General features: G+C 36.7%; 2 protein-coding genes across 6 annotated transcripts; both read left to right on the top strand.

Annotated features, from left to right (window-relative positions):
- LOC107642135 (FGGY carbohydrate kinase domain-containing protein) lies at positions 9-6,950 on the top strand. Of its 3 annotated transcripts, none has more exons than XM_016345447.2 (15): positions 11-226; positions 521-600; positions 881-998; positions 1,081-1,259; positions 1,753-1,835; positions 1,950-2,134; positions 2,440-2,501; positions 2,715-2,817; positions 2,905-3,024; positions 3,952-4,071; positions 4,686-4,806; positions 4,892-5,048; positions 5,487-5,559; positions 6,162-6,289; positions 6,522-6,950. In XM_016345447.2, exons 1-15 carry the CDS (start codon positions 70-72, stop codon positions 6,642-6,644), a joined length of 1,809 nt encoding a protein of 602 aa, XP_016200933.1. In that variant the 5' UTR covers positions 11-69; the 3' UTR covers positions 6,645-6,950. The 3 variants fall into 3 exon arrangements, 2 of the variants coding, with proteins under 2 accessions (XP_016200933.1, XP_020962384.1); XM_021106725.1 differs by having other exon boundaries at positions 12-226; positions 858-998; XR_002350780.1 differs by lacking the exon at positions 6,522-6,950 and having other exon boundaries at positions 9-226; positions 4,892-5,082; positions 6,162-6,241.
- LOC107642117 (flippase kinase 1) lies at positions 7,701-13,688 on the top strand. Of its 3 annotated transcripts, XM_021106717.1 has the most exons (10): positions 7,702-8,258; positions 8,463-10,785; positions 10,932-11,036; positions 11,166-11,318; positions 11,690-11,853; positions 11,955-12,102; positions 12,309-12,431; positions 12,528-12,615; positions 12,788-13,329; positions 13,470-13,688. In XM_021106717.1, the coding sequence occupies exons 2-9, from the start codon at positions 8,527-8,529 to the stop codon at positions 12,973-12,975; spliced, it is 3,228 nt and encodes a 1,075-aa protein (XP_020962376.1). In that variant the 5' UTR covers positions 7,702-8,258; positions 8,463-8,526; the 3' UTR covers positions 12,976-13,329; positions 13,470-13,688. The 3 variants fall into 3 exon arrangements, with proteins under 3 accessions (XP_020962375.1, XP_020962376.1, XP_016200919.1); XM_021106716.1 differs by having other exon boundaries at positions 7,701-10,785; XM_016345433.2 differs by having other exon boundaries at positions 7,704-10,785; positions 12,809-13,329.

Raw genomic sequence — 14,635 nt, 5'->3', positions numbered from 1 at the left:
TAGCGAATCAAATCAAAAGAAAAAATTGTAAAAAGTATATATATAATAAAAAAGAAAATAAGATATTGAATGTCAGGCAAAAAAATATTAGGAGGGTGGTATAAGAATAATACAGAGCCACTCCGTCATACACTCTCCGTCGAGATGGCCTCCGCCGCTACTTCCGACGAGCCTTCTCGGACTGTATTCCTCGGCGTTGACGTCGGCACCGGCAGCGCCCGCGCAGGTATTTCTGTAATCAATCCTATTTGACCTCCGCCTTTTTTTTTCCTTCATTTCCGATATTGCTCTGCATTCTTGTTCTGAATCCAATTATCACATTGTGTTTGATGCTCGATGAGGTGGAGTCGCTGTTTTATATGTGTTCGCGCGCCTCTCGATATTTCTGCTTTCAGAAATTGCTTAGATAGTCGTTAATGATAATGAAGCTTTTCAGCTAAGTTTTGTTCATGGTAGTAGACTTGAAAGATGCGTCAAACTGGTACTAATTTGATTTAGTCCTTTTTTATGGGTTTTGCAGGGCTGTTTGATGAGAAAGGAAAGCTTCTTGGTTCTTCTAGCAGCCCAATTCAGATATGGAAAGATGGTGCTTTTGTTGAGGTATCTTTTATTTATTTTTAATTTTCAATGGAAAATACCTAGGTTTCATTTATTAATTATTATCATTATACATTGATGGATGAAGCCAGTATGCAATATTTGGGATTTTTAAAAACAGTCCTGGTTATGTATTTTGTTGATCTTACGAATGGGGAAGGGATGGTTTTGAAGTTTTCACTTTAGTTCCCTGAGTTAGATATATGTGGTGCTTTTCACTTTAATTTTTTTTAAATTTATGTTTATATTTTATAATGTAGATTCATCTTTTTGTGCTAAACAGCAATCCTCCACAGATATATGGCTTGCAATCTGTGCAGCCGTAAAAGCAGCTTGCTCTCAAGCAAAAGTTGCACCTACAGAAGTAAGAAGTCTAGGATTTGCAGCTACTTGTTCTCTGGGTATGTAACATTTCTCTTTACATGATTGATTTAATTTGTTTATATAGTGACTCTAACTGATTGTTTATGAACTATATAACAGTTGCAGTGGATGCCGATAGCGCACCTGTTTCGGTTTCTTTGACTGGTGATTCAAGAAGAAATGTCATAGTATGGATGGATCATAGAGCTGTAGAACAAGCTGAAAGGATCAATTCCTCTAACTCACCTGTATTACAGTATTGCGGTGGAGCTGTTTCACCTGAAATGCAGCCACCAAAGGTACCATCTGAACTAATCCCATTATTTAGTCACTGGTCAGCATACATAATATGCTATGCTAAATTATCTTTTATTCTTTTAGGCATTTTTCTCCGTAGATGCTATTTTGTTAAAAAAAATTTTAAGTGCAGTGCAATTCATACTCTTTATGGCAATGGCTATTGATGGAAATGAACATTGAATGTGTTTTTAAACACCATGTCTGCAACTGGGGCGGGGTCTTCTTATCTTTTTAGACTAAGCTCAATAACCTGACTAACAGATTTGTAGAATATATATACAAATTATTCTTTAATGAAAAGAAACTTGGAGCATGGGGATTAATTAAATGTGTGCTTGTCTATCGGAAAATTATGTTACATAGTCTTTACCGATCCAAGCTACTAAACTGGTTACATTTTGCTCCATGCAGTTGGTTGTTACATCATCTATAGTTTTGAGAATCATGCTCTCTTTTATGAACTCATTTTCCAAAGCATTCTAAACTTTTCAGCTTCTATGGGTTAAAGAAAACTTGCAAGAGTCTTGGTCTTTGGTTTTCAGGTGGATGGACTTGAGTGATTGGTTGTCATACAGGTACTTACTTATGTATTTATCTATTTATTTATTTTGTTATTCTTGATGTTCAATGTCATTCTATGTTGGAGTCAAGTGGTGTTTAGCCTTGATTTATTTCTGGTACTTCTTTAGGGCAACTGGAGATGATACTCGCAGTTTGTGCACCACAGTTTGCAAATGGACATATCTTGGTCATGCTCACATGCAGCATATCAATGATAAAGACTCCCGGGATATGGAAGCTTGTGGATGGGACGATGACTTTTGGGAGGAAATTGGTTTGGGTGATCTTGTTGAAGGACATCATGCTAAGATAGGTATCACATCCGACTAACATTGCCCTGCTTATGTTGATATGTCATAAGCTGTGAGACTATCTACGAGGATTGAGTGCAAGATATGAAGATATATTTTTCTTTTACACATAGTGCAATATTTATTGTTATTATTAAGTTTGAAAGTTGGTAATTATTTTTTGAAAAGTTCTTGTCTTTTTCATGCTTGATTCAATGAACACTGTGGAATAAGCTTGAGTAGGCTGACAGTCAAAATCTGCTTTTTGTTCCATTCTTTTCTGTTCTGTATTCTCACTTCTCAACTTGATAATGAATCAAAATAACAGGAAAAAGTGTTGCTTTCCCTGGACATCCTTTGGGTTCTGGCCTTACTCCTACTGCAGCAAAGGCAAGAAATCTTTCACTCAACGTTTAAGTTTTCCACATTACTTTGAAGTTTGAACTTTTACTTTGGTGAAGTTCATTAATCAAACAAAACTATCTTGCTTAATGGGAAAATATTGTACAGACTCCCTCTTCTGCGGTTATTAATTCAGCTTGATGTGATAGACTCTAATAATTCAGCTGCTTTTTAAAACTTCTGATGGGTTGAAATTTTCAGGAACTGGGTCTCTTACCAGGAATTCCCGTTGGCACATCACTAATTGATGCTCATGCTGGTGGTGTGGGGGTAATAGAAAGTGTGCCTCCAACAGAAGCTGGAGGTTGTTGTCCATACCTTATACCCGTGATTATCAATTTTTTGGCTAAGTTGGTAGCATTTTGCATCTAAAAGAACTTGTATATCTCAGAACATGATGAGGAAGCAATTTGCAACCGGATGGTGTTAGTTTGTGGAACTTCTACATGCCATATGGCCATATCCCGAAGCAAATTATTCATTCCTGGGGTCTGGGGTCCATTTTGGTCAGGTATGCTATGCTGTTTTCTCTTAAATAAAGCATTTGTTTCAAGGAATTTCAATTTATTTCCGGGAATTGGCCATAGAAATATATTATGTTTCTTTGAAGTTTTAAATTCTAACACCTAGAAATAAATTATTCCCAGGAATAATTTATTGCCTAAAATATGACATTTTATCCCCATCCAAACGGATGGATATTTGATATTCCCATGTCAAGGGAATAAAAATTAAGAATAATTATTATTATATCCCTTAATTATTATGCTTCTTGTCAAAGAAGTCCTCCTTTTATTAGTATTGAGGTTATTTGAAAGTTACGAATCTATTTCTAGGAATATGTATAATAAAACAAACATATCCTAATTTATTCTGGAATATTAAAAATAATTCCCAACCATTTGTAGTACTCGGGTATAATATTCCTAGACATAATATTCCTTGGAATATATTTATTAACCTTGAAATAAACGTCCTCTTAAAGAACTAAATCTCGAGTCTTTATCATAGCGTTGTAATAATCAAGAGTCACTAATGAGCTGGCTACCCAACCATGCAGAACAGTTGTTAATATCTATACATCTGAAAGTTATTGTTTCTTTCATTTGACAATTGGAGTTTCCTTTTTTTTGGTAACAATTTTAAGTAGCGTTGCATGCTTCTTTGTGTTTGAAAATTCATGGGTAAATCTGTTTTGATTGGAACTTGCATCTGAAAGATATTCATTTTAGGTGAGCTGTTTTTCTCATGCTAACATTCCTTTTGTGACTCTGTTCTGATTTAAATCACTAACGTATATTTCTTTAAAACGTAAGAGATTAATGTAATTGAAGGTTATCTTTGACAGGATCATGTGATGGATACCCTGTTTAATTTTCAGTATTGGTTCTCTTGCATCTATGTCTTCACCTGTTTTTCCTTTTTTCTGGACATTCAGCAATGGTACCTGAATATTGGCTGACTGAAGGTGGACAGAGTGCTACAGGTGCATTATTGGATCATATAATTCAAAACCATGCTGCTTCTCCGCTCCTTGCAAATAGAGCTGCTTCACAAAGTATACCATCGACGGCTAAATTTTCAAAAAATTCAAAGACTAATATTTATATTCAAAATTAAATGAATTAATTTTTATTTTTAAATTATTATAAATTTATAATTATAGAAATAAATTATTAAAAAACATAATTAACATAATAGCATCTAAAAGTATACTAAATATATATATTTTTTGTCCCTAAAGTTTGTCAAAAGTTTCAAAAATACCCCTAAGTTTTATTTTGTTTCAATTTTGTCCCAAAAGTTTTCGATTTGCATCAAATATACCCCTCGATGGCTAAATTTAAAAAAAATTTAAGACCAATTTAACAATAATGCATGAAAATTATGCTTGATTTGCTTGTGTTGAGGGTTGTTTGTATGAAATTGTTGTTGAATTGGCCTTAAATTTTTTGAAAAATTAGCCGCCAGGAGTATATTTGATGCAAATTGAAAACTTTTGGGACAAAATTGAAACAAAATAAAACTTAGGAGTATTTTTGAAACTTTTGTCAAATTTCAGGGACAAAAAGTATACTTTACCCATATATAAATTACTCAACTAGTCAAATTCAGCACCATTTATAATGCCTTAACGAGGTTAATTGTTTTATGTTTTAAACAATGTTTCAGAGATTTCTGTGTTTGAGCTTCTGAACAATCACTTGGAGACATTGATGATTGAGCAGAATAAATCCTTTGTTGCTGCCTTGACTGAAGATTTACACGTTCTACCCGACTTCCATGGGAACAGGTATGCGACCAATATAATCTTTCCCGTTATATTCCAATTGCCAAAGTGACATCCAAATAATAGGCTTCTATATATTATGGTGCAGGTCTCCCATTGCAGACCCAAAATCAAAGGGAGTTGTCCATGGTATGACACTTGACACAAGTGAGAAACAGTTGGCTCTTCTATACCTGGCAACTATGCAGGGCATTGCATATGGCACACGTCACATTGTAGAGCATTGCAATGCCCATGGCCACAAAGTAAGGATGCACAATGCCATCACACCTATTTGAGGTTATTAATATTCATCCATGTTCACACCTGCATCCATTGAGTCACACCTTGTTTGTGTTGCTAGCATCCATCATCCTTTAGGCTGAGGATGACTTTAAATCCAGAAGCAAAGAAGTTAAACCGTCATGACAATATGTCATGATTACAACTATATTCTTTTGTACTTATGAGATTTGATTAAGTAACTGCCTAAGATTTGATTGTATAACTTCAAAAGCCTAGGCAATGAGATATTTTGTTTGCTAATTTTTTTGTGCATTATGATAGTGTAACCACACTAGCAGTAATTTTCTTTTAGTGAGTTATTCTTCTATAGCCCTGTTATGTTGCCAAGTCATTACTCTTGGTTGCTGATGCAGAGTTGGTGGCTTTTAATTTCATGATTGTACTGCCTTTGCTTGCAGATCAACACTCTACTTGCATGCGGTGGCCTTTCAAAGAACCCTATATTCATTCAGGAACATGCTGATATCATCGGTATGTATTGACGAATAGGGTTGTGGGAGTGTATGCATAAGAATTGCACACCATATACTATTTTCTCTCTGCTACATATTCGATACGACTCTGTCTGTGTGAAGCAGAAAATTGCAGTAATCCAACTGTTGAAATGCAGGATAATAAATAAGCAACTTCAATTCTATGCAAATGCACTATATACGTGAATCTTTTCATCTAACTTTACGTTTTAAACATGTCTACATGGTATACTTTGGTTCAACCATTTAACACAATAACCATACACTATTTTATTTGTCAAATTAAATCAAACCAAACTAAACCTTGGTTGGTTATCCTCTTTAATTTGGGTGTTTAAGGTCACTCCTAGTATCTCAAATTTTGTCATTAACACAAGTTAAGGGATTTGGATCCTATGGAGTTCCTTGCTAAAATAAAGTTGAAATTGTTCCGTGATCTGTATTTTATTGTCCATAAAACATTGACTGAAATTCATGTGCACTCTAATTGTATGCAATGACATATACGGTCATTGAACTGCCATTGAGGCATTATTTTATATTTAGTTCTTTAAAATAAAAAGAAGTTGAAATGATGAATTATGGTTATCATTTTCCCAGGTTACCCTATAATTCTTCCAAGGGAAAGTGAATCTGTGCTATTGGGTGCTGCTATTCTGGGAGCTGTTGCTACAAGGAAATATCATAGCCTTAGTGATGCCATGAAAGCCCTGAATGCACCGGGTCAGGTGGGGATGCCATTCTTTCTGTCATGAAACATTTAGAGGGAAAAAAAAGAGTAATTTCTATTATCAGATCGAAAATTAAGGTCAATTTCATATACATGTAGGGATGGCACATTCCAAGTAGTTCTTAAAGCTGTATCAACAACATTTGAAGTATAAGAACTGACATGTCTGCTCAGACTAGCATAATGACATAACATGAGTTCAAATTTAAAATGTTTGTAACTTTTGGCAGGTGATTCATCCATCAAATGATCCAAGGGTTAAGAAGTACCATGATGCCAAGTATAAGATCTTCCGTGGCCTCTATGAACAGCAGCTTTCTAATCGTTCCATCATGGCTCAAGCCTTGGCATAGCTTCGCAGTTTGCATGCTGCTCTGCTTCAACCCAAACTCTGTTCGATTAGGTGCTATTTCAGAAGCAGCCTCTTTATACGGTCGAGATTGTTGTCCTCGTGAAAGAAATCACGTCTTGTATGTTAATAGGTTCATGAACGTATCTTTTAAAGGTTCTCTTGTGGCATAGGTTAGACACGGTTTGAAGAAAACTAAATTTATTTTTTTTTTGGAAAAGGTAAGGGGGATCTTAAGGTCTATGTACATATTAATGGGGCATCTTATTCTTTCCCTTCAAAAAGAAGAAAAAAAAATTTAAACGTCTAATTTATGGTATTTTGTCGTTAAATTAAGTCAGTAGACTAGTTTAACTGGTGTCTAGTACTAATAATATGCTTTTCGATATTCAAAACAACATTGTTTTGGTAAATGAGAACCCTAGGCTCGCTCAGTAAGTCCCTTGTCCAGAGTAACTATGCAGCTGGCAGCATCATATGCAAGTATAGTCTCTGATTTAATTAGATCTGCACTTGCTGGCTTGGAAGGCATATTTCAATATCAAATAGGTTCTGATACCCATCCAGCCCTTTTTTGTTCTTGTGAGCCTTTAATTGGTTTAAGAGACAAGAGAAATATTCCAAGTGGTTTTGACTTATTCTCTCGGCAGGACAAATCATGCTGACACGCTAAGCAATTAAGCATTCAATTATTTATCTCAACTCATACTAATTCATACGATCAAATATTTAAACAGTAATTCATAAATAACCCCTCAATTCATCATCAATAACTAATAGATTTACATGATTCCGGTTTGCAAACAAAAACACCAGACTCAGAAATTTAACTAACTTTTTGTGGGAGAGGAAAAAAAAGATATAATTTGAATTAGAGAAAAGAATAAATAGGTCCCTAACCTTTTGTCCTGCGGATATTTTCGTCTTTAACTATTAAAAAATACTTTTAAGTTCCTAACCTTCACAAAACTTAGATGGATCAGTTCCTCCCTCCAAATACCTCCGTCAGGGACTAATTCGTCCAAATGTCTTCGTCAGAGACTGATCCGTATTCTAAATATGTATTTTACCACTATCATAATCTCACCTCCTGAAGAGTGAGAAGTGGAAGTGGAAGTGAAAATGCAGTGTTGAGTTGACGTTCACGTAGGAGAATGAGGAAAAAGAGCATATGCTAGAGAGATAAATAATATGCGAAAAGGAATACCGTTACGAGAGAGTGCCACGTGTCACGCTACATGGCAAGCAGGCATCGCATCTTGGAACATCCTTCAACCACATCCCCCACTTCCTCCCTCCTCTTCCTCTGCCTATGGCGCTCCTTCCCCATCACCATCACCATCACCATCACCATCACTATCGCCTCCTCCTCCTCCTTCTTCCTCTTCTTCTGCCTCCTCTTCTTTTCAATTCCTTAATCTCTGATCCAAACACAGACAAAAAGAAAAACCGAAAGCAATAGTGTGCGATAGAGGTGGAAGACCGGAAGAGAGCGCTCAGAGCCAACTAACGCTGCTCAAAAATCTAACCTAATTGGGTCGCGTTCCCACTCCCAAATTTCCAATTTTTATTATCTATTATCTATCTATATCGGATACCCTCTAATTCGCCATTCCAGGTATCGCTAATAACTTCTCCTATAGATTTGGATCTATCTGCACTGCACACGAACCCTTTGTTGATTCTTTTTCCTTTTTTGGTATTATTATTTATTATTGTTTCGTCTTGATTACCTTCAATGAAAGTTACCATTTTTGTTGATAAATTACCACCTTCTTGACTCGTTGCTATTCTTCTCGGGAATTTGATGCCTTTTTTCTAGTCTTCAACCTCATTCTGAATCGTGACACGCAAGAGTTCTATGATGTGAATTGTGAGTTGTTCTCATGTGTAATAAAGGATTTCAATGTTTCCTGAGCGAGTCTGAGAATCTAATCAATCATCCACATCCACCACAACAACAGCAGCTACACTATAATTTCATGGATAGCCTCACTGTGGCTCAATCACCGCCGGCATCGAGCCTCAACGATGATAGCCGGCGTGTGAAGTTCCTGTGCAGCTTCCTGGGGAGCATAATGCCTCGCCCACAAGATGGGAAGCTGCGGTATGTTGGTGGAGAGACGCGTATTGTGAGTGTTCCAAGAGATGTTAGCTACGAGGAGTTGATGGGGAGGATGAGGGAACTATATGAAGGTGCTGCTGTGTTGAAGTATCAGCAGCCTGATGAGGATCTTGATGCACTTGTCTCTGTTGTGAATGATGATGATGTAGTTAACATGATGGAGGAGTACGACAAGTTGGGGTCTGGAGATGGGTTCACTAGGCTTAGGATTTTCTTGTTTTCGCAATTCGAGCAGGATGGTTCCTCACACTTTATTGATGGGGACGACACTGAGAGGAGGTATGTTGATGCATTGAATAGTTTAAACGATGATTTCGGTAGGAAGTTGCAACAATCAGAGTTCACTATGATGAGCCCTGTGGAAGATATCCATGTACCTGAACAGTTCTTTAGTCCACTTAGTGTGGAGAGTGGGATGCTTGGCCACAGAAATGGGGAACTATCTATGTCTCAGTATAATTTGCATCATCTTGCAATGCAGCAGCAGCAGCAGCAATCTATGGGACAGAGGTATAATGAAATGGATGCTCCATGGAATCCTTCCTATTTCTCTCCTAGGCATCATGCTCTCCATGACTCAAGATCGTTGGTGGAATATCCATCTTCTCCCACTGGTACAAGGTACCGTGTACAATTTCCTGAGATGCCGGATAAGAGCATCGATAGAGTGCAGGAAGAGTATGCTCGAATTCATGTGAGTCAACATCCTATCTATGAGAATCAACAGCAATATTCCGAAAATGTAGTTTGGATGCCTACTGGTGAGAAGTCAGGTTTTCCAGGCAACATTCTTCATGGTGCCCATGTCATGGATGGGAACAGTAGATATGGTCAACCACATCCATGTGCGGAATGCCAATCAAACAGGGACAATTTTGCAGTGAATGCGGATGCAAAGTTTCATCCTGGAATCTATCCCAATGAGGAGTCAAGAGGACATGCCTCGGGCTCAGGAAGAGTGAATGATCATTATGGCGGTGATGTTCCTGTTCCTGTTCCTGTTCCTGTTACAAATTTCTCCATTGGGCATGGTAGTGTGTCTGATGGACATAACTTATCTTCTAATTATATTCATCAACGAGCTGGACCTGAATTAGGGGCTGAACTTTTCCCTGACCAAACTGCAGCTGCTATACCACATCTGAAACTTCCTTCTCTGGAAGAGCACGGTATGCAGTACAGCAACCCATCTTCTTCCTTTGGAACAGATAATCATTATGCTGTGCCTCGTGGACATGTGCCTGGGCATCCTTTCTGGAGGAACACTCCAACTCCAGTTCATATTGGACCATCATATGAGGCAACTGCTCCACCTAATGGCATTATAAATGCTGGATTAATCAGGGGGGAGGGCAGTCCTGGATTTTTCATTGGATCAGATGGTCAAAATGCTTGGGTGGATCCCTCACAGAAATTGTCAGGTCATGATGGGTTAGACATCCCAGAACACCCTTCTGCACAAGCGCAGAAACACCCACTTCCAGTAGATAGTCTTCATCCCCCACAGGACAAAAATTCTGGTATCTACACAGAACATGTGCAGCTGCTAAAATCACCTCTTAATATGGTTCTGAACCAAGAGGTTTTAAGAAATGATATTCATATGACAGAGGCAATGAGTTTGCTATCTCGAAGTTTGCGTGAAGGAAAGGAGGAGAAATCCGAGGATATAGTTGAAAACTGTGCTGCACACTTGCAGAAGATATCTTTTGCAGTGCAGAATAAAACTTCTGAGAATGTAAGCGGAGCTGCTAATCCTGTTGAGTCTAATAATTCAAACGCAAAACCTGCAGAAGAGGTTGCAAATGTTGAAAAACTGAGTAATAAGGACCCACCTGTTCCAGAAGATGCTAAGGATTTGGTCGATCAATTCAGCTTTTTGCCCGAGTTGATGGCTTCTGTCAAAAAGGCTGCATTAGAAGTTGCTGAGGAGGTGAAAACTACAGGTTGCATGAATCCTGATTCTCAGATACAGAATTCACCTCCTAATGAAGACACAACAAATGAAGTTGAACCAGTGGTGAGGATGAAGTGATTTTGATTTCTTCTTTCAAAATGAGGCGAAATACCTCTAGAGTGGGGTGTAGATTTTGCTTGTGATTATGTTGCCTTAAAGTATCTTTTTCTTTGTTTAAAGCCTTACAGTATGTCCTTACTTTCTTGTAGAATGCTCATGGTGATCTAGAATTGGATGCTGAAATTGACCACGTAGATACTTCTAAAATTGAGCCTACTGAAGCTGAGGAAGAAGCAATCGCTAGGGGATTGCAGGTTTTCTTGTCATCTAGTCAAATCCATTTTGTTCTGCATGTTACTTTGTTCTCTTTTCCGGTTGAGATATTTTTATGGCTTTTCTTTCCTCCGTGTTTTGGTTTTGATGGTAGACTACTAAAATTTCAGACAATAAAAAATGATGATTTGGAGGAAATCCGTGAACTAGGTTCTGGAACTTATGGGGCTGTTTATCATGGGAAGTGGAAAGGTTCTGATGTTGCTATTAAGAGAATAAAAGCCAGCTGTTTTGCTGGAAGACCGTCCGAAAGGGCTAGATTGGTAATATTCAGATTTGGTATTTTATTTATTTATACTTTCTTTCAAATGACTATTGATTCAAATTTGTGGAATGATTTTTTTTTTATTATTATTCTTCTTTTGCTCTGTATGTCATGAATTTTCAATTTCTTGTTCAAAAGCTTTTCTAAATGAAAAGGCTGAAATATTGGCTGTAAGCTGAGATTGAGATGTTGTTTGCTAGCCTGGTTAGAAAGGAGGAAAACTAGAGCAATTATAAATTCACACAAGTAGTTTGTATACAAATTATTAGACCTAGGAATATAGCGATTTTATTAAACTTGCGCAAGTAGTTTTGAATACATCAAAATAATTAGTGACTTCATTTTTATCTCTTTATATTTTTGTTCCAGATTGCAGATTTCTGGAAAGAGGCATTGATGCTGAGTTCATTGCATCATCCAAATGTTGTCTCTTTCTATGGCATTGTTCGTGATGGCCCTGATGGTTCTTTAGCAACTGTGACGGAATTCATGGTTAATGGATCTTTGAAACAGTTCTTGCATAAGAAGGATAGGTAATTTAATTCATCAGGCCTTGACGTGCTTTCTAGGACTGCACCACCCTACCTGTCTGACTGTTTTGATCAACTTATGCTTTATTGTGGGCAATTGACAGAACGATAGATCGTCGGAAGAGGCTCATCATAGCTATGGATGCTGCATTTGGGATGGAATATTTGCATGGAAAGAATATTGTGCATTTTGATTTGAAATGTGAGAATCTATTGGTCAATATGAGAGATCCACAACGTCCTGTCTGCAAGGTATCCCCTTAAAACAACCAATAACTAAGCCTTGTCCTACTAAGCATTGTGGAAACTTCAATTAAGATAAAATTCTATGACAACAACTGTGTAAACTTCAAATTGAGATGCTTAAAGCAATGCAATAACTTCTTTTTCCTGTTCGAAAATATTTTAATGGAAAACCTTTCTAGCAGAGTTAAAATGATGATTTCATAAATTTTCAGATTGGTGATTTAGGTTTATCAAAGGTTAAACAGCACACACTAGTGTCAGGAGGGGTACGTGGAACATTGCCATGGATGGCACCTGAACTTCTTAGTGGGAAAAGTAATATGGTATCGGAGAAGGTATTCTTGGCATAGCTGTTTGGCTTTTACATTTCTTATAACTGTTTCGCCATCGCTAATGATCTTTCTTTCTGACCTTGGTTGCTTGTTCTGTAGATTGATGTTTATTCATTTGGGATAGTCATGTGGGAATTGCTCACAGGGAATGAACCCTATGCTGATATGCATTGTGCTTCAATAATAGGTGAGAACCAAGTAAGAAGCAAAATACATAGAGCGATTTGTTTTGCTACATAATATGCTCTTTGTGGTCTATATTCTTGTCAACAATGTGCTTGGAAGTTGGAAGAGTATTGGCTATCTTATATTTTGCTAAGGAAGTCACTGTTGACTTTTTTTATACATATATGCACTAGTTTCTTGTTTTTGTTTTGTAGGAGGAATTGTGAACAACACTTTACGTCCTCAAATCCCGACATGGTGTGATCCTGAGTGGAAGTCTCTAATGGAAAGTTGTTGGGCTTCTGATCCTGCAGAAAGGCCATCTTTTTCAGAAATTTCAAAGAAGCTGAGGAGTATGGCTGCTGCAATGAATGTCAAATAGTCTATTGATCTTGAAACAGGTTGTTACCCTTCTCCCATTGTATGTAGCATAGGGTTGGTAAAAGGAGGGAAATAAGGTGAAGCATGTTTCTTCCAGTTCAAGAATCATGATGCTTAACTTAAAAGAGAAGAGAAGGGAGGGAGTGGGGGATATCTTAACTCCCCTGTTATTCAATCTTATCCAAGCTTGTACTGTAATATCATGCCTTGGTTTAGTCTAAAAGATCTTTTATAGTGTTGCCTTGAATGGTATTTTAGATTAGTGCATATAGTTGCACTATAGCATGATGGATTTTCTCTCAGAAGCGGCATGGTGATCTGAAGAGAGCTACATGTGGAATATCAATATATCACAGTGAGTGATTTTATTAATAGACATGTATCAATGATTTATTATTGATAGGATGGAATGTGAATAGTAGTTATGTAGTTGCCAAAACGTTACTACTATTTTTTTTTCTTCCCTCTGTTAATGAGTGATATTAATGGGTGCAGGGCTTTTGCAGTTTTGAAAGTGATCAGGTTTTGGTGGCCTGTGGAGGAACCATGCCTTCTCTCTGGAGGGATGTGTACATAAATTTAACCAACATGTCTCCTTTATTTCTATGCAAATGTAATAAATTCAATTTGTCATCAAAATTTTATTTGACATTATTTTTTATATTATATCAAATATGATATATGTTCTCTCAATAATAACATTCTGCTTAATTACCTAGTAAGTTTGTTTTGCCTGCCACTTTTCTCAAATATGAATGTTAAGTGCCTTTGAGGTGTGATTATTCATTCAATGAAGATTTGTCCAAATTAATGGTAGTTGAGGTACTGATTTAACATTTTAATGAGTTGGGGAACCATAACCTATAGTGACCAAGCAATTAAAACAGTGTTTTTCCAAAGTGGAGCAAATAAAACAGAACCACCATGTTTTGGAGGGATGCTGGTAGTATTCTAGTAATCTAGTATAAAACAAGATAATATTAGGAACCCCATTAAGTTTTCTGCATTAAAACTAATGTTGTCTGTCTTTTATCTTATCTAAATTAAAGTAGATATCCTTGGTTTCAATTTGGAGATATTAATGGTTTCCCAATGATTGTATAATGAAAGATGAAGTAAGATAAGATGGTGTGGCATCACCAACTCTGAAATTGAAGAAAAATCCACAAGGTCAATTTGAGTGACACAATCATCATCTACTCCCTTTGTCCCTCTACAATCCATGTCCTTCTTCTATGTCTCATGTCTCATACCTAACACACGGCTTAGACTTTTGTACTAAAGTCAAACTAGGTTGACTTTGTACAGATGTCTATAATCTCTAATCTATATCGTGAATCACCAACTATATGAAAGAAGCTGCTTCTGTTGCCAATTTGCCATGGTAGTACTAACTGAATTACTTCGTATGCTAAGAACTATTGTTCTAGAAACAATGGTATAGTGAATAACACTATTTTTGGTGAAAACTATGATGTTATTATTTTGCTAAAAACAAATTATAAAAGTTGGTTTCTCCAAGGAGATAAAGGGATAAACTTAATAATATAATGAATTTAATTTTAATGCACTGATAATGTAAAATATTTTACAGTCGTGCAATCACAATCGTTCTCTTGAATAATCATTTACACCGTCAATATAAAATATAATTATTTTTG

Source organism: Arachis ipaensis, chromosome B01 (assembly GCF_000816755.2).
Source record: "Arachis ipaensis cultivar K30076 chromosome B01, Araip1.1, whole genome shotgun sequence".
Taxonomy (NCBI): domain Eukaryota; kingdom Viridiplantae; phylum Streptophyta; class Magnoliopsida; order Fabales; family Fabaceae; genus Arachis; species Arachis ipaensis.
The sequence above is the reverse complement of the archived record's forward strand: the minus strand, read 5'-3'. Positions and strand labels throughout refer to the sequence as shown.

Bases quoted from the DNA above. Each gene is read 5' to 3' on its own strand.
- LOC107642135 (XM_016345447.2), top strand. From the start codon at position 70: ATGTCAGGCAAAAAAATATTAGGAGGGTGGTATAAGAATAATACAGAG. The intron at 227-520 runs GTATTTCTGTAA...TGGGTTTTGCAG, and splicing joins CACCGGCAGCGCCCGCGCAG to GGCTGTTTGATGAGAAAGGA. The intron at 999-1,080 runs GTATGTAACATT...ACTATATAACAG, and splicing joins TGCAGCTACTTGTTCTCTGG to TTGCAGTGGATGCCGATAGC.
- LOC107642117 (XM_021106716.1), top strand. From the start codon at position 8,527: ATGTGTAATAAAGGATTTCAATGTTTCCTGAGCGAGTCTGAGAATCTA. The intron at 11,319-11,689 runs GTAATATTCAGA...TTTTTGTTCCAG, and splicing joins CGTCCGAAAGGGCTAGATTG to ATTGCAGATTTCTGGAAAGA. The intron at 12,103-12,308 runs GTATCCCCTTAA...ATAAATTTTCAG, and splicing joins CACAACGTCCTGTCTGCAAG to ATTGGTGATTTAGGTTTATC.